This window comes from Mastacembelus armatus, chromosome 9, assembly GCF_900324485.2.
Source record: "Mastacembelus armatus chromosome 9, fMasArm1.2, whole genome shotgun sequence".
Lineage (NCBI taxonomy): Eukaryota > Metazoa > Chordata > Actinopteri > Synbranchiformes > Mastacembelidae > Mastacembelus > Mastacembelus armatus.
Window position 1 is genome coordinate 23,071,093 of NC_046641.1, and position 18,022 is coordinate 23,089,114.

At 45.3% G+C, this 18,022-nt stretch overlaps 1 protein-coding gene across 1 annotated transcript in view; it reads left to right on the forward strand.

Moving 5' to 3' along the window:
* Positions 1–18,022, forward strand: part of rasgef1ba (RasGEF domain family, member 1Ba) — a 24,929-nt gene continuing 6,907 nt past the window's right edge. Inside the window, exons 1-10 of the mRNA XM_026320857.2 lie at positions 1–284; positions 6,318–6,500; positions 6,771–6,893; positions 7,012–7,149; positions 11,994–12,209; positions 12,811–12,885; positions 13,685–13,780; positions 14,253–14,355; positions 16,455–16,534; positions 17,918–18,013. Coding sequence (XP_026176642.1) covers positions 6,324–6,500; positions 6,771–6,893; positions 7,012–7,149; positions 11,994–12,209; positions 12,811–12,885; positions 13,685–13,780; positions 14,253–14,355; positions 16,455–16,534; positions 17,918–18,013 — 1,104 coding nt within the window. The 5' untranslated portion in view covers positions 1–284; positions 6,318–6,323. The remainder of the gene's footprint in view (positions 285–6,317; positions 6,501–6,770; positions 6,894–7,011; positions 7,150–11,993; positions 12,210–12,810; positions 12,886–13,684; positions 13,781–14,252; positions 14,356–16,454; positions 16,535–17,917; positions 18,014–18,022) is intronic.

Here is an 18,022-nt window from a genome sequence, read left to right on the forward strand (position 1 = left end):
TCTCGGCTCAGAAGCTCAAACACAAGTGAAGGCGGCGCAGAGAAACACAGTCCGAGTTTTGCTTCATTCATGCGGCGTCTGTTCCTCCGCACAAACCCGCTGCACCTCTGAAACCGGGACTACACGTTTTATTTCTCATTTCCATGTGAATGATGCTGCGGTGAGCGGCTCTGCTGGATTGCACTCGGTTCATTCGCCTGTGAGAGGAGAAAGTCTCGGCTGGTTTCTGACATTTCCCGAAAGGCTACGCGGGGAGGTTGGCACCTGGATTACTGCTTGTTGAGGTGAGATGTGAGGATTTGTTGTGAGGATATTTTGTGTTTGAGGATTTTTATTGAATGTTGTGTTTTTGCCTGATTCGGATTCGGCTCCTCCGACGCCCGGAGGAGCTTGTCCAAAATGCGCGCAGGTGTTGGAAGGGGCGCACTTATTTGCAGCCAAAGGACAGAGGGAGTGTTTGTAAATGAACTGACCAGCGATAAACGGACTTTCTCTTCTTCGCTGCAAATATTATAATTGTGCAGCAAATTTCTAGCATTTCAATTGAACCTTCCTTTGCAGTGTAAGTGCCCATAGTGCGCCTTAACAGACTTTATCCGCATCTTTCTCCTTCAGTTGCCCGACTTCACTAAATAACTCCTTCTAACCTTTATGTATTTACACCGAGTGACCCCCACAATGCACCCCGATAACAGGAGTGTCAATGGCGGACTATTTTTAACCTCCACTACCTTCGGGCTAAGAGGATTCCCCTTCTCCTCCCCTGCAAGACAGTGGGGGATCAGTGAAGTTAATCCCACATCTCTCCTGAATAACTCTGTCCTGTCCTCCTTGGCTCCCCCTGCTCGGTCTTACATAAATGCACCGGGTTTTCCTTAATGTGCTGACAAGTTAAATCCGTTTATTGGTGATTTGGCAGGTCTCTGGTTGGTTGACAATGTGAGGGCTGCTCCTCTGGAAACACTTAAGTTACTGTAGCTGCTGGTGCAGCCTGGTGTTGTGTGGTAGTGGTTGTGGTCGGCTTTGTTTGTACAAACTGAGGCTTTGGGGACCTGGGCTGTTTGCTGTCATGAAATATGGCCGTTTGAAGAGATGGGAGCCTGATATTTGGTGCCAGCGCTGATGTAATTGTAGATAAAAAGCTGTGTGGACTGCAGAGCTTTGGGCTTTAACAGCAGCTACAGCTCGACAGTGTTTGTGTCTGTCACTTAAACCTGGACCCGCTCTGCTTTATTGGACAATTGGAGAATGTGATGACAAAACCTCAACAGTCTTATCACAGTCTTCATCAGCAAAGGGAGATTTTCTCTGGTGTCTTGGTACTGGACTTTTCAAATGCTTTTTTCTGGGCTCAGTTAAGTTTTTAACATGTAGTCACTGTGAAGCAGGTCCTGACTACAAGACTCTGTAATGTGGAGAGTTAATGGAAAGACCTACTTTCAGCCCAATCTAGCCCAGACAAACTGTTAATTTAGCACTCGTAGAGAAATCTTTGAGGTCAAGAATTTTCCGGACCAGACCGTCTAGATTGAGGTCACAAAGCAGACACGCCTGCTTCAAAACGTAAGTGGAAATTTAGCTGTTTTCTTGCACAGTCTTGATCTGTTTTGACTTTAGAAATCAGAAAGAGAAGCCATAAAAGTGATGTTTCTGGTGGAGCTTCCCGCTGGGCCGGACGTTTTAGTGTCTGGTGTGTATGTGAGGTGGGGGGGGTTCATCTTGCTGTCAGGGACTGATGACAGCAGGTGACAGAATCCTATATTGAAGCTGTGATTTTCACCACTTTGTGCAACAGCTGCAAACGTTGCCCTGAGTCAAAGCTGCTGCTACACCACTCCTCCTCGCTGGTGTAAATGTAGTGAGAAAAGCTGCGAGTGGCTGCTGTTTACAGTCGACCGACTGATGTCCTCTTGGTTACAGCCTCTGGGAAGGTTTCCTAGAAAAACATCCAAGTTCTTCAGTTTGTCATCCAGACAAGGTGCAAAGAAAAGTTGGTAAAAGTGTCAGTTTAGTGTTAATAGCATTGTTTGTTTTTTTTTAGTTCATACCCCCCAGAAATGGGTCAATAAGACAAATCTGTACAGCAATACCCAAAATAATGTTGTTGTTGTTGTTTATCAGTCTTTAACTCTAATTCCCCAAGTTTTGTTTCTTTCCTTTGTGTTTATAATAAGAGTTGGATTGGTTAGTGTGTGTGTGTGTACAGGCTGACCGACCGATGGGTCAGCGGGTTGGAAAAGCTGAGAGAGCAAAGATGTGTCTGTGGTGAGCTTTGTCTTTTCTGGTTTGTGTTGTTGCTGCTGTCGTCTGCCTTATGTCACTTCTTCCTGTTTGATAGAACGTCCATACTCGACAGCAGAACATACCGTCTGTATTCAGACCCTTCATCCTCCTGTGCAGCCCCTGAGCTATCTCTCACCCTCATTTCCTCAGTCCATGGATGAGTGAGATTCCTCATGCCTTTCACTGTTTACACAGTGGGGGGGGGGGGGGGTGTGGTGGGGGCTTGTTGATTTATTGTTGGCCTCCCTAAGTGTCTCAGTGCCAGAGTCACATTCCCCCACTGTTTAAGCCTCCTTCTCTGGGCCTGATAAACCAAAAACAAAACACATTTCTGCTTTTTCTCATTAGCTTCTGTGGCTCCTACTTTGTAACAGCATTTAATTTGTGTCTCAGGGCTGCGAAGGCTGTTTTATTACATCACAAATCTCAGAGCTTTACTGCTTTGACCTTAGTTCTCCTCCGTGGCTGCGGGAAGATCTTTATTTCTCAGGATTTCTCTGGGAAAGAAAAGCATCCTAGCACCTGAACAGCAGACGTGAGTGTCTGGCTGCTCCCGTGCTTCTCATGGACAGAGGCACTGACTTCCTGTGTGCTCAGGGTTTTGATTTTACAGCCTCTGAAGTGCTGATGGGTGCCCATAATGAGTGATCGTCAACAGTGCGGGCAGGGCGGGAAGGGTCCCTGTCGGCTCTTTGATTGCTTGTATTTTGAACAAGGAGAGACCAGACATCATCGTTCTCCCTCCGGGGAAGCAGCCCCACCCGTATGAGACAAAAAGCCTTGGAAGCTTGTGTCGCTGATGGCTCTGCAGCCTGAAGGTGATTCCACATAAACGCTGGTGTTTTACTCCTAAAGTGACATTTGCCCAGGCAGGTTTGGTGCTTTTAGGCCACTGCCCTTCTCTGTTTGAAAAATTTCCCCACAGGACAAACAAAAGGGGAAATATTTTGACATTTCAAAAACCGTTCACCCAATCATGTGCTGAAAGTAAAAAATTCCTTTCACTTCCACTCTTGCTTAACTTCCAAATGCTGCAGTGCCTGATCAGTATAACACTTTCATTTCTTCGGTGCATGTTTCAGGTAAATGCAGGTGTGCAGAAAGTCCCAGATCTTCAGGTTCCCACAAGAGATGATAATCAGTGATCAGATCCTTAGATTAACTTTGAATTTCAGTTTGAAGCCTGAGCGAATAACTTTGTGACCTGTAACTATTTTTTATCTCAAGAATGAGAGGAAAGAGACAGAAATTTGAATATTTAGAAACGCTTCTAAAGCCAAAGTAAGTCTGAACCTGACTTCTTTCACACATTGAGGCAGATGGCTACAGACCAGTGAAGCTATAATTTAAACCATTCGTCCCCTAAAGTGGGAATCGGAGCTGGGGCATTTTGTTTGTTTACCTTCAGCTCCCACTCAGCCGCTGGCCACGCTAAACCAACAGCAATGTGCTAAGAGTTTGGACAACCCTGAGGACGCGACATGTGGTCCCTCCATCCTCCACTGCGTGGTGATTTTGTTAGTTTAGCTTCACATGGCCTGTGTGTAGCAGTTCTTCACAGAAACCAATGAAAAAAGAAAATGCATCACATTTGAGTAAACATGAAGACCAGAGAAGGGATGGTCTTTCTGGTCACCGTTTCATTCAGGCACTGCAGCAAACAAAAGCATCAGTAGCAGACATGTTCTGTGCTGTGATATTAAAGAAGACGACAAAGTGCGACATCTGATCTCATGGTGTCTTCTAGCCAAGGTTTGCTTTGTAGTAGAGACTCAGCTTTTATCTTCAAAGACGCCTGGCGGCCCCTGGCAGCAGGAGATTAATTGTTCAAGAAATCAGAGGAGAGAGTGATGACACAACACTGAGGCTTCAGTACAAGTTGCTGCGATATTGGATTTAATTGCCTCAGTTGGTTCTACAGTACATACGCACTCATCGAGCAGAGCTTCGTTCACTTTCACCTGTCGAATGGATACGTGGACCCAGGAATCTGGTTCTGATGCAAACTTGATACAGATTCCCAGTTTAATGCCACTGCACTTGTTTGGTTTTTTTTTTTCCGCATTTTAAAACCACAGTGTGGAACATTGGAGCTGTTACGTAATGTAACCTGAAGGCAGAGAGATGCTGTGGTAGTACGAGGAGCAGGCGTGGGATCAGGGAGGTGGGTGATTCAGAACCCAGCTGGGAAATGTGACAGTCATGTTCTCAGGACTCGATCACCTGCTGCTGTTTATGTGCTCTTCGTCGTAACCCCGAGCTGTATTCGGAGCCGCTCTGTGAATTGACATCTGTACTCGGATGCTGCTAAATAAGAAGCTAACTAAATGAGTTTGTAAGAAAAGAGCACTTACGATCAGAAAAATGCCTCTGGGGAGTAAACACTGACTTTATCAGGCTGTGCCTCCTCAGTGATCTGTGTGACTCGTGATCTCCCTGCCTCTGTGTGGGGAAGCCACATGGTGCAGCAGATGCTCAGGCCGCTGTGCTCTGACTCCTCACACTCGCCTTTCTCATGGAAATGGCCACGGTTGTCTGGCTGAATAATAGCGATGGTTGGTGTGTGCACGTGTGCGTTTTGGGGCAGTGTGCATGTGAAAGTGGAGGGCTGGGTGGTTTGCCTCGTGTGGGAAGGAGGCTTTATGTGAGCTTATGAATAAACAGGCTTTGTTTTGGTATTTCTTTCAAGCTGTTCGATCCTGCACAGGCCAGCAGGACTGTCTTGTGATTTTTTTATTTTTTTTGTAAAGGTTAAGCTCGAGGTGCAGACTGCGTTCCCTGTGTGCTCTGATCAGGTGATGTTTATGTTGTGTATATGGGTATTTTTATGTCGCTGAGCTTTCTGTGCCAGACAAAATTACCATCACAGGACAATGAAACCCTGAATTTATTTGAAGTATTTATGCCAGTCTCTGGGCAGGTGCAGTTTATACCTCCTGACATGCCTGAATCCGCTCCTGGCAGCACTGCAGTACATAAACCTTGAAGGCTTCCTGACTCGGCAGCAATGGTGCAGCATATTGTCGAGAACATAGGGGTGTGGGTGTGTGTGGGGGGGTTGGTTGGTTGGTTGGTGGTGCACCATGACCTGACCCCCACTGTGTGAAAGGCCCTTTGTTTTTCCCTGGCCATAAGTCTGCCTGGCATGAGATGCAGGCAGAGCGGTGGGTTCAGAGGTCAGGAGGCTGGTAGGCTGGCAGAGGAGAAGTGTGTGAGCTTGTTTTTCTATTATTGCGAGGACCATTTACAGTTTTAGAGCTGAGAGTGAAGATATTACGATGGCCCTCACATTTCATGAGGTTTGACAGCTACAAGAAGAAATAACCTTTCAGTGAAACATGATCAGCTACAGATATTAACCTGCATTAGTGAGAGTAAGAGTCTCAGACTTTGTATTATTTGATCAGCGTTAGCATGAAGCTAGCACCAAAGCACAGGCCACACTGTTCTGCTTGTCATGTTATGCCTTGGATCCTGATTGGTTCTGCCTGTTTGAGACACACACAGTCCTGCTTTGTCCTGCATGTGGAAGCAAACAGTGATTATACAGTTTGTTTTCAGGATAAAACAAGTGTCATGACACGCTGCAGGTTTGAAGTGGGGCTCTCGGATGTTATTTGTTTTGCTGTACTTTCATTATGTCTGTGTGTCTATTACTACTTACTGGGTGGTGGATGATTCATAGTATCAGCCTGCATGCTTGTGTTTTTGCTGTCCAGGGGAAGGCTCCGATACTACCAGGGTTAAAGCTCCATCCTTTTCTGTGTCTCAGCCACAGTTTATTTCAGTTCCTTTTCCTTTGCGCATCCAAATAATCTTAGCCCAAATCCAGAAACCTTAAAATGGACAAGCAGGGATCCAGAGGAGGAAGGGTGTTGACGGCGTCCAAACCATTTCTTTGTCGTCTGCGTTTGTGCCTCAGAGCTATTTTGGATCCGTTTGGCCATCTTATATCAGCGTCTGTGGTGAAACCTCTAGAAAGAGTTGGGAGTCTTGACTGACTGTGTTTGTCCTTTCTCCCCCCCCCCCCGTAGGACAACATGCCTCAGACACCACCATTCACGGGGCAGCTGAACACCAGCAGCTACAACAAGAACCTGTACCAGACCAAGGAGGAAGGCTACCCCGGCCTCTATTATCATGACAACAACCTGGTTTCTGGTTCCCTGGAGGCCCTCATTCACCACTTGGTCCCAACTATGGATTATTATCCAGATGTGAGTGTTGTTTTTACACTGATCCCTCATGGCTTATTTTTCTTTGCAGTTTCATCAAAGCAAAGAGGTAAAACCCTTTTCTCTTTGTTCTGACTTGAAGCTCTGCTGTGTTGAAACACTGAGCACCAAAGTCAGTTTCATTTTCTTTCTCTGCCTTTGTCTTTCTTGTTCAGGGATCTTTCCCACTAGTTGCTTCTCAATTCATGCCCATTTTCATACTTGAATGATCGTTTTCTATCATAATGAATCTACTTTCTTTTCTCTCCACAGAGAACGTACATTTTCACCTTCCTGCTCAGCTCTCGCCTTTTTATCCACCCCTATGAACTCATGTCTAAGGTGTGTCACCTGTGCATGGAGCAGCAGCGCCTCAGTGATCCCCAGGCTGACAAGGTGATGCACGACACAAGTTAACACAATTCTCTTCTCGGCTATATCAAATTTCTATCCACACACTCCCTAGTTTATGTTTGCTCTGCTGTGTACAAATGTATTTATCCTGCGTCTTCAGATGAGAGTCAGGAAGATTGCTCCCAAGATCCTCCAGCTGCTGACCGAGTGGACGGAAACCTTCCCGTATGACTTCAGGGATGAGAGGATGATGCGCAGCCTGAAGGAGCTGACCCACCGCCTGGCCAGTGGGGACGAGGTCAGAACACTTCTTCTTTATGCCAACATGCGACTATAAAAAGTTATGCATACTAAAACTAGTTAGCAACAAAAGACCTGCTGATCAGATCATATGTTTAGTTTAGGTGTTATCAGCAGTGGAGTCCTGGTTTTGTCGACCACGTGTGCAGCAAAGCTACAAGCACAGGCAGATTTTTGCCGATAGCAGCGGAGGGAGATGGAAGGGTGTATCTGTGGCAACAAAGCAGTTTTTGAGGCTGGCTGAGTCGGGTGAAAAGCCCTATTGTTTATAGGCGACGTGGCTTTTTTGTCATCGTTGGGGTGCTCCTTCCTAGGCAGCAGTTGGATTGTTCCACCGCTGCAGAGTTGAATGTCAGTGGCTTACCGTGTCATTAGACCATGCTGCGCTGTGGGTGAAAGTTTTTCTTTTTTTAGCGGAGTAGAACAGTTTTTGTTCTGTGCCCTCTGTTGTCTTTGGAGCACAAGCAAAGCGTCCTCAGTTTGAAGAGTTTTGACTGCGGTGACTGACGTGCTGTGTGTGCCGTGAAAGGAAACGCTAGTATAAGTTATTGTTTTAAATTTTATCATTTCATTTTTACAATATAGGAAAATCTGCATGTTTGTTTTCCTGACACTTAGACCCAAACATGGACGTTACCTGGGTAAAGGGTGAAGTTACATGGTAACTGACTTATTAGGAAAAACAGACCTACCAGCACATGTTGGATCTCATTTGTTTAATGTGACAAGCATATACACCTCCCAGAATATGCTAAGCTAAGGTACTTACCTCTGTGCTCACGCTCCATATCTACCATATAGAAGTGAGGATGGTATCAGTCTTCTCCGTTAGCTCTTAGCAATTAACAGAATAATCATATTTTCTCACCGTGTCAAACAGTTTCTTTTACAGAGAGCTCTGTGTTCCTTCTGTGTAGCCTGACGGGTAAGAAAAGTAAAGGAAACCACCTCAAATCTCCAGCTTAGTTGGAGTTTTCTGTCTTCATTGATTCCTGATGCAGCTGCGTTGGCAGAGCCTTAGATCAAATGATTCCTCCCACTGATAAGTGTCACTGCTTCAGTTTTCCACTGGCAAAATAATTTGGTTAGTAGTCCTGAGTCCGCTTGAGCTCTTTTAGTGCACGTTGTGGTGTTGTCACGTGTTTTGGTGTTCGCTACTTGGGAATGAGCCACGTGTCCCGGTGGAGAGTGTGGATTTTGGGGGGTTGGTGTTAACGATAAGACAGCAGGGGCTTGTTAGGATGGAGGACATAAACATCCATCTGTCCTCTTTGACAACATCTCTCCTTCACCGCTCAAGACAAGAAAAACACAACCCTCCCACCCCCACTGTTTTTAATGCAGGCCCTACGTGACTCATCAATAGTACAAGCACAAGTATTGATCCTGGTTTAATCTACAAATCGATAGGTTTCTCAGATGACACTCGGACACATTCACAGCTCCCTGTGCCTGCTGTCTTGCTGCAACCCCCCGGACATAAAACATCTTAACTGAATGCCAGTAATACACAACCGTCGCTCAACCATCTTTTCATTTCTGCAGTAGATTGGCTGCAGCCAAACAGAACAAGATTCCTTCATATTTTCCCATGAGGTAAAGTCACAACACCTTTACCAAAAGATAATATGTGCCCCCTTTTTTAAACACATGCAAATAATTGAGAACCAAATTCTCTTTCATAACTTGGTGTGTTTCCTCCTAGTTTATTATCTAACCCACTTGTCTGGCAATGAAATTGAAAGCGATGGCTCCCAGGTGGTTGGTTATGCTGTAGTGTGCAAGAGCAGCGGTGTTACCTACTGGAGGTGAACTTTGAACCAGAAAGTTGGTTTGACGTCTGATTGCTCACCTTCCTGTCCCACTGGACTCTGTTCCAGCACGTCAGAGCATCCTCAGACCTCAATCAATCAATAATCAATCTGGTAAAGTGTTCTAGCTCATAGGAATCTTTAAAATGATGTCCTGTATAATTGTTGAAGAACAGGTTGCCTTGCTTCAACCTGCATTAATTACATTTACATTAATCACTTTCACAGCCAGCTGTTTAAAGGATGCCATCCTCTGATACCATCAGGGTGTTGATCACCGCTGCCTCCCATCCATGTTTCTCCAAATGTTTAGAAAAACAACCACAAATGCTTAACCATAGGCAGTTTAGGCTTAGATGCTGATTTTTCAGATAATCGACCGCAGCGTTCTGGGAAAGGTTTAGAGTCCAGAATAGATGTCCCAGACATCTGGCCAGAGTCATGTCCAGACCACACTCGAAACATCCAGGGGCCTTGATCTCTGTAGTAAGACTGTTATTATGGATGTGGTTGGATATATAGGGACGCAGCAGCCGGGGAGAAAACAAGCACTGTGATGTTGGTCTGACCTCATTTGGTGGAAAGCAGTTCCTTTCTTCCTTCAAATTGTGCAGTGTTTTATTTGTTATTTTTTAACTATCAGATAAATTAGGTTGATTTTTATAGACCCCACAGTATTTCCAACTGTTTGCTTGCTGCCCTGCTTGCTCCTGTGTAGGGCTGGAAAATTATCTTCAGCTGAACAAGGCCTAACGGACGAGGAGAAAACAACTGGCACTGTTAAAAGACAGCGGAGCTCAACGTATAAAAGGAAAGACTGGGTGAAATAAGAGAAAAGAGTTTCAATGCTCATTTTCCTTCATCAGACTGAAACTTTGAAAACATCCTTATGACTTATGCTGACTTGACTATAGAAATGTACAAACCCTAGACTTGGACATGTCTGGAATAACTCCAGATTTGACCTGGTTTAAATGCTCGTGCATGTTGGTTGGGAGCGATTTCTGCCCAATCGGGACTTGGTAACATGGACATATGTGTAGGTAAAATAATCCTACCCAGGGTGCACCTTTTACTACTCGTTTGTTAGTGCTGCTGTACAAACCTGCTAAAAACAGTAATGGGTCAGGTTGCCAAGAAGAACAGGAGCTGTAGTGATGCGGTGGCACAAACCAGCCACGTGCTCAGTCGCAGGGAGTTGTACCGAGCAGCCGTCTGTCACCTCAGGATAGCTGCCAGGGAACAGTGTGCCCCTGCTAGGACCCCTCATACGTAACAGCGATAGTTGTGGCGGGCAAATGTGAGTCCCTCTGCTCAGAAATGTCAGGCATGTTGTTGTCTCCGGGATCTGTGGCTATATTTATCCAGCCCTGGCCTGTCCTCTGTTTGCAATGGGGCAGATGGTTGACTTTGAAGTGGCAACTGCAGCGATTTTCACTGGCGTGTGTCACTGTGGTCCACCTGTGGCCCAATGTGCGGTCAAGCATTTACTGAGTGTATATTGTGTTTACACTGGCAGTGCAGTACAAAGGGGTTTCATGTATTGATTATTTTAGTCTCTTCATGCAGTTTGGAAACATTCATCTTTGATATTGAAACACACATTACATTGATTTGGCATCTTGGGCTCCGGGAACTTGCTAATGTTTTTACTAATTTGTGCTAATTGATTAGCTTGAAAAAACCGATCAGCCATAAATTATTAGTTGCTTCCTTTAATAACTTGAGGCGTTTGGCTGCCTATACCTACAGAGATCATTTAAATATGTTCTCCATCCTGAACCTTCAGTCGCCACTTACTAACTGGAATATCAACAGAGCACCATTTGATTGGCTGCTGTGTGAATGTGTCTGTTCATGTGCCATCACACCTTTCACATCCACATCAGCCACAGACAGCTGCATTAGACACACCCTGGGAAGTGGATTTAAGAGAAGAACCCACCCTAGCTGTTCCCAGCAGTATCGTGAAAGTCTGCCGATTTTTTTTTTTTTTTTTTTCCGCACAGACTCCTCACACTTGACTGCTGTCTTGGCACCAGGCCCCCACATCCATTATAAGACTTTCCCCCACCCTGCTGAACTTGACTCTTGTTTGTAGAACCCAGATTCTGGAGACTGAACTGGCAGAAGGTTTAGTGTGGAGGGATGTGGTCATGGTCAATGGTATGGAAAGAGGCCATGAACAGGATCCTCCACATTTATGAAATAAAAACACAGAATCTTTCTCACGGACACAGTCACACACACACACACACACACACACACACACGCACAGCCGTCCTCCCTTCTTATGCAACTTGTGTGCTAACCATCGTCTGTGAGGGAACAATTAGCGTGCTCTGTTTTTAGTCTGGGGGAATGTTCAGAACAGGACGACCTTCAGTCCTGCAGCTAACAGTCCCTATCCTCTGCCCCTGTTGAGCAGAGAGACCTTAATGAGTGCAGCAGGAAGAGACTTGCATAACATTATGAGTGACCTCCCACTGTGTGTCCAAAAGGATGCTTTTCTGCAAAATAAATACTGGACCTGTCACAGTTTGATGGTTGTTCTGTGGTTTGGGACTTCAAAGCTGGTTAGGAGTCAGTTCTGCAGGCATGTACTCATCATAAATGTTGTGAATTGTATTGTTGTTATCACTTCTACCACAGAACAGCAGGGAGGGATTAATGTAGCTGAGCGTGCATGCTACTGGAGATTTTGGTCAAATTTAGATCAGGCTTGTTTCACTCAGTTATCGTCTTGTCGCAGTCTCACTTCCTTGAGCCTTCAGTCACTGAAGATAATGGAAAAGTGAAGTAACTGTGTCTCAGTGTTGTTGTTGGGTTTGTGCCTGGAGTCCCTCATTAATTCAATGAAACAAAAATCAGCTAAACTGTCACATGCTGGAGTTTGGGGGGGAAATATCATCAGCCCCTGGGGAAGATGTTCATCAGGGATCTGTACTGGGTTTTCAAGCGATTGCAAAATAAAATAAATATGTTTGCCACTCCCAATCAAACACTAATTCCACCTCTCGTCTTCCTTCAGGTTTACAGGAAGGCGGTCAGCCAGATGAGCCAGGGCCTGATCAGGAGGTTGACGGTGCTCAGTCAGTATGAGGAGGCACTGGGCAAAATCAACGCCACGGCGGCTGAGAGACTGACGGCTCTTAAAGCAAAGCCCCAGGCAGCCATCCAGAGAGACATGCTTTCCATCTGCAACGACCCCTTCACTGTCGCCCAGCAGCTCACACACATCGAACTGGTGAGAGCAGTCAGCAAGTCGTGGGACTTTTCTATATACGTATTAGTTTATTAAATGTTTAAGTTTGGGCTTCTCTTTTTTTTTAAGCAAATGCCGTGATCTGCAGAAACCTGTAGTTGAGCCATGCTTGGGTCTGAAGGCTAATTTTCATGTCCCATCTTCAAAATGATCAATCATCTGTTGTGACATGCCAAAACAAATTAAAATGTAAATGTTACCTTCTGGAGAACAATCAGAAAACCTGCCACTGGCAATGAGCTGACATTTTATGATGGATTAGAAATCAGCGTGGTGGTTGAGGTGACCCGAACGCCTCGGCTCCTCCCATGTCCGCTGTAGCTGAGCATTGATTTTTAACAGCGCTGTTTGACTGCAGCTTTATATCCATTACATGTCCGTTTGTCGTAGAACAAACTGGTCAACGCTATAAACAAAGAATAAATAAATGAGGTTTAATCAAGGGTTTATGGGTAGAGGAATGATTCCTTAAGTACCACTGGGCCTTTTTAATTAAAGTGAACCAAAACCATTTTACTCTCCTCCTTTTTCAGGAGATACAAACCAAAGATGGATTTTATTCTCTTTTTTTTTTTCTTCTCAGGAGAGACTGAGTTACATCGGACCTGAAGAATTTGTCCAGGCCTTCGTCCAGAAAGACCCTCTGGACAACGATAAGGTAACGTCTGCAGATAAGAAGAGCATATACAGCTGTTATGCAACCTCTCGTTATTTTATTTTTTTTTTGGCTGAAATCCTGCGTGCAGAACTGAGTTGTCTCCGTCTGCTGTGGTTAAGAGTGAGGCGGCCTAGTTTCTCTTCCAGACGGATGTTAAGTTTACACAACACAGACTGGCTGTCACACAGGTCAGAGCGAGGACAGGCCCTTTCCAGACTGAACAAGCAGACGAGATATCTGCTTCTCACACACACATTCAGAAACACACACCTTGCCGACACTTTCCTCAGATTATCCCAGTGTCTGGATTAGGTGGGCATGCGTGCACCTCATCTCCTAGCAACCAGTGCTGTGTGTATGTGTGTTTGGTGGGCTCTCTTGTCTGGCGTTCGGTTTCTAGGCAACAGCCCCATTTTGGACACGGTGCGACGGGGGGTTAAGGCTGCCTTTGTGCCTCGGGCCAACCCAGCTCGTCCCCCCCAACGAGCCACTTTGAACGAGTGCAGCGGTAACTTTGTGTGTGTTCGCCTTAAAATGCGACGTCTCCACTGGCGGGAAACGCTACATGGGGGCGAGTGGCGTAAGGCCAAAGGAATGTGTGGAATTAGATCAAGAGGAATCCACACAATAGACCAGCATGCATGATGTGAATAGCATTGGCCACTATTGTGCTAATAGAAGCAGAGTGAAGTTGATTGGATGCACAGATCCATGAAGGCGAGAGAGAGAGAGGGGGAAAAAATCTTTTTTTAAAAATAAGCTTCAAATGCTAATTAAAAATCTGTTTTTTTTGTTGCAGAGTTGCTTCAGTGATCACAAGAAGGCCAGCAACCTGGAAGCTTATGTTGAATGGTTCAACAGACTCAGTTATCTGGTGGCTACAGAAATCTGCATGGTGAGTAATGAGCATGAACTCTCGAAAGGTAAACTTTAGTGCTGTGCAGAACAAAGATTGGGCTGTCAATAATGTTTCTGTTAATAGTTTGGTCCATAAATCAAAAGAAAATGGAGAGAAAAGCCCAGAGTCCAAAGTGACATGTTCAGGTTGCTTATTTTTTCCATTTAGCTTAAAAATGCTTAAAAATGAAAAAAGCTCCATGTCCTCACATTAGAGCAGCAGGGACCAGAGAACGTTTGTCCTTTCTGGTTAACGAATGACTTAAGTTGGTATATCAGCATCAAAAACGACTATAAGGACGATACTGTGGGTTTAGTCCTGTAACAGTTGATGTCCAACATCTCCTAAAGAAACAACAATCAGTCAAAGACCATCTTCACTAAGCAATAATGCACTCTAGACCTCCAACAAACATGTTTCCTGGTCAGTGCTGAGGGCTAATTCTGTCTGTTGTTCCATTTGTGAACAGCCTGTGAAGAAGAAGCACCGAGCTCGAGTCATGGAGTTCTTCATCGACGTGGCGCGTGAATGCTTCAACATCGGCAACTTTAACTCCCTCATGGCCATCATCTGTGAGTTGCTGCTCTTTTCTCGACATGACGTGATTTGATGCCGTTACTGTGTTGTCAGACAGAGCAGCGTCCTCTAACCTGGATTATATTGTTTTTCTGGATTAAAGCTCCACCAACAGTCCGTCGGTAAAGGCAGTATATTTTAAGATGATGTTGATTTGTTGATGATTTGCACCAGTGGGTGTCACTTTTTACGATTTGATCAGCGTCGTTCGGACTCTGCACTAGTTCTCTCCATTCACGCACAGAGATCTTTTCTTTCAGTCGGCAAAGTAAGATGCACTTTGTTGTGATCTCCCCCTGTAGCAGTAACTTGTCATGGTTTATTTCCAGCGTGTGTCATTTCCTTCAGTCTAGTGGTATCAGCGAGTCTTGGCTGCAGAGGGAATGGAGCAGCAGCTCATGCAGATAATTGTCTCAATAGAGTTTGGTCAGAGGAGGGAAACACTTATTGAATTTTTCCCATGGCTTTCAGATGCTGACATTTGACTGCACACACATACAGTATAGTAGTTACAGAGAATTATGGGTACTGTGGAAACCCTACATCATTAACTGCCCCACTGGAGCTGCTCCGTGCCCGCAGGATTAGTTCTGTTAAACAACCTCCAGGTGTGGATGTGTATAAATAGCTTTCTAAGAAATATTTCTTTAGACAGAGCAAATCAAGGTGTAATAAAGTTTAGAAATCATTAAGTGACACGTGGACCCTCAGAGCAGCTCCGACAGTGTGGATACCTGACCGAGCTGCGCTGGGGATCCCAGAGAGGTCTCGGTGTGTAGAGGGGAGGGCATCTGGTCTGAGGAGGATTGGAAGGGCGGAGGATCTGTGTGTTCGGAGCAGAGAGGGTGGGGAGGCAGCTGGAACAGGACACAGGACAAACCACCCAGGCAGATGGTCGACACTGACCAGAGAGAGCGTGAGGGAGGATGGGATGGGGGGGGGGATACTGGAGAGCCAGCTGTCCTCTGTCCTTCCCCCCTGAGAGACAGAGTGAGTGAGTGCCACAGGCAAATCCTTCCCCACCAGCCTCATCTCCAGGGAGCCCCAGTGTTGGACAGTGCATTAGTGATGTGATTAAAGGGTCAGTTCACCCAAATTACAAAAAGCCAGTTTTCTAATTCACCTTCTTTATCTTTAACTGTCTAGCAGATAGTTTTTGGTTTTTTTAGATTTTCAGAGCTGGGTCTGATCAGAAAAGGTAGAAATACATGTCCTGAGAATCAACTTTCACCAATGACAGGAAACTGAAGAGTAATTGGCTACAGGGCTCATGCATTGGTCCTGGGTTATAGTGTGATTAGTGTTTAGTTTACACTTTATCTCAAAATGCACTTGATTTGATTTGCCAGTGTGGATATGACACTGAACAGAAGCTACCTAGATCTATAGTTTACTTGACATAAATCTTAAATAAAATCTGCAAATGTCTAGATCACTACAGGAAAATGTTATTGAGAGTAATTCGGGTGATACACAGTCTGACAGTGACGCAGCGTCTGTGCTGAGAAGATTAACATTAACAGACTATTAATGTTCTCATGAAGAGGAGTGTGTCTCCCCTGGCGTCTTAGTGACACACACTACAACACACCGCTGTGGGTGCACTGTGGGTATTTACGAGTCCTGTGAACCCCCAGAAACTGTCAGTGAAGTGAGTCCAGGCAGAGAAAAAGGGTTTAGTGTTTAGTTCTTCAGTCTGCCGATCAAAAATCTTAGCTCCTGTTTCCTCGATGGTTGTTCTGTGTTATTGTTCTGCTCTGATGGTGACCCCTCAGCGCACACACACACACACACACACACAGACACAGGATTAGCATATGGGAAGCAGAGTGCTGGGAGGGGAAGCGAGGCGTGTGTTAACTCCATTGTTCCTGCAGCCTTTTGCCTCGCTGCATCAGAAGAAATGATAGAAAGACAGAGAAGGGCGGATCCTGGTTGGGGGAGGCTGTTTAAAGCACAACTGGGAGGGATGGTGGATGCTGGGGCTGGGTGTGTGTGTGTCTGTGTAGCTGAATGGGGAAAATGCCATGTGTTAATGTGATCCTGTTTGGGTGTGATGTCTTTCTCACTGTCTGTGTGTGTGTCTGTCTTGCAGCTGGGATGAACATGAGTCCTGTGTCTCGGCTGAAGAAAACCTGGAGTAAAGTCAAAACGGCCAAGTTTGACATTTTAGAAGTAAGTTTGCATGAAGACCGTTTACGCTGTGAAATCAATGCACTTCTGTCCCCCAGTGCTCAAAAGACACAAGGTGGAAAATGGAAAACTGATGTAAAACATTTGTGAGGCCAAATCTGATGTTTTCGCTGCATAAAATCACAATTTCTGAACGTTTTTCTGATTTGCTCCTCATGTTTGAATCATCCACTGCTAAGTGTGCAGTTTTTCTGAGCCCACACACATTCACAGCTCAGCACTGATGACTAACAAAGCTGTGGGCGTGTGGGGGAGCTTCTTTGTTGGGTTAACTGTCATGACAAACACAGACAAACACATCGGTGCTGAAAACCCGAGTGCATGAGCAGAAATCTGTGGTGACTGCACATGGACGTGACGGGAACGATTTTAAACTTGAATGAAACCCCTTCAGTCACTAATCAGGGAGATTGATATGATTCCATGATAAACTTAATAAATAGCTTTTTGGTGTGAGGATGTTTTATTCAGGTTGACATTTTTTCCTGACACAATAAGTGATGTGCAAAAATTAAAAAGAGAAAGGAAATCACATTCCTACCACTGTCCTCTTAGATGAGGACAAACAACCAAACGTGTTGGTGGTGGGTCCAGGTGCAGGGAGGGGGGCACCTGATGTTGAGGGGTCTCTGGGATTCAGGTCACATACAGCCCTGTGGTTCTGGAGGAAATCCCAGATTCTGCAGGGAAAGCTCTCTGAGCCCAGCAGGCCGTCGCTCGAGATTTTTAAAAGCAGAGATCTGAGGTGGAGACGAGTCGGGCTGGGACTCTCCGTGGGCTGGAACAGCTTTCACACACTCACCTCTTTAGGTTCCCTTCACGTCTCACCGGAGTTCGCCTCCGTCTTTCTCCTTCGTCTCTTGTTCTGTCAGTCACACGCCTCCTCCCTGCTTTGCTTTGTCTTTTGATGGTCTCCTATTTAGTCCCAGTGCGTTTTATTTCGTCTTTAAGTCGAATCTCGTTTTCTTTCCAATGAGCTGTAATTGGCTGTTTGTTGAAGGTCATACGTGCGTTTGTATCGTCAACCTCCTGATTTCACATGACGCCGACAACAGAGAATTGAGTTACCAAACTGTGGCGTGCTACAGCCTGGGTTAAAGTCGCTTTGTGTACAGGAAGTATTTGATCATATGATGACTTATGCAACTAATGATTGAAAGTCCAAAGTAGAATTTTTACATGTTCATGAAATGGAAAACAAGCGTCAGGTCCTCACATTGGTGTTTCTGAGCTGTGCAAATATCTTCAACATTTTTCCCTGATCAGTGACTTAACCAGTTAACTCAAGTTGTCTGATTGGTTGTTTGATCAGAGGTTTGTTTCTCTTTAAACTGACCCTGTACATTTTTTTTTTTCTCACCATAGCACCAAATGGATCCATCCAGCAACTTCTACAACTACAGAACAGCACTGAGAGGCGCCACTCAGAGGTCCATCACCGCCAACAGCAGCAGGGAGAAGGTGAGTCCT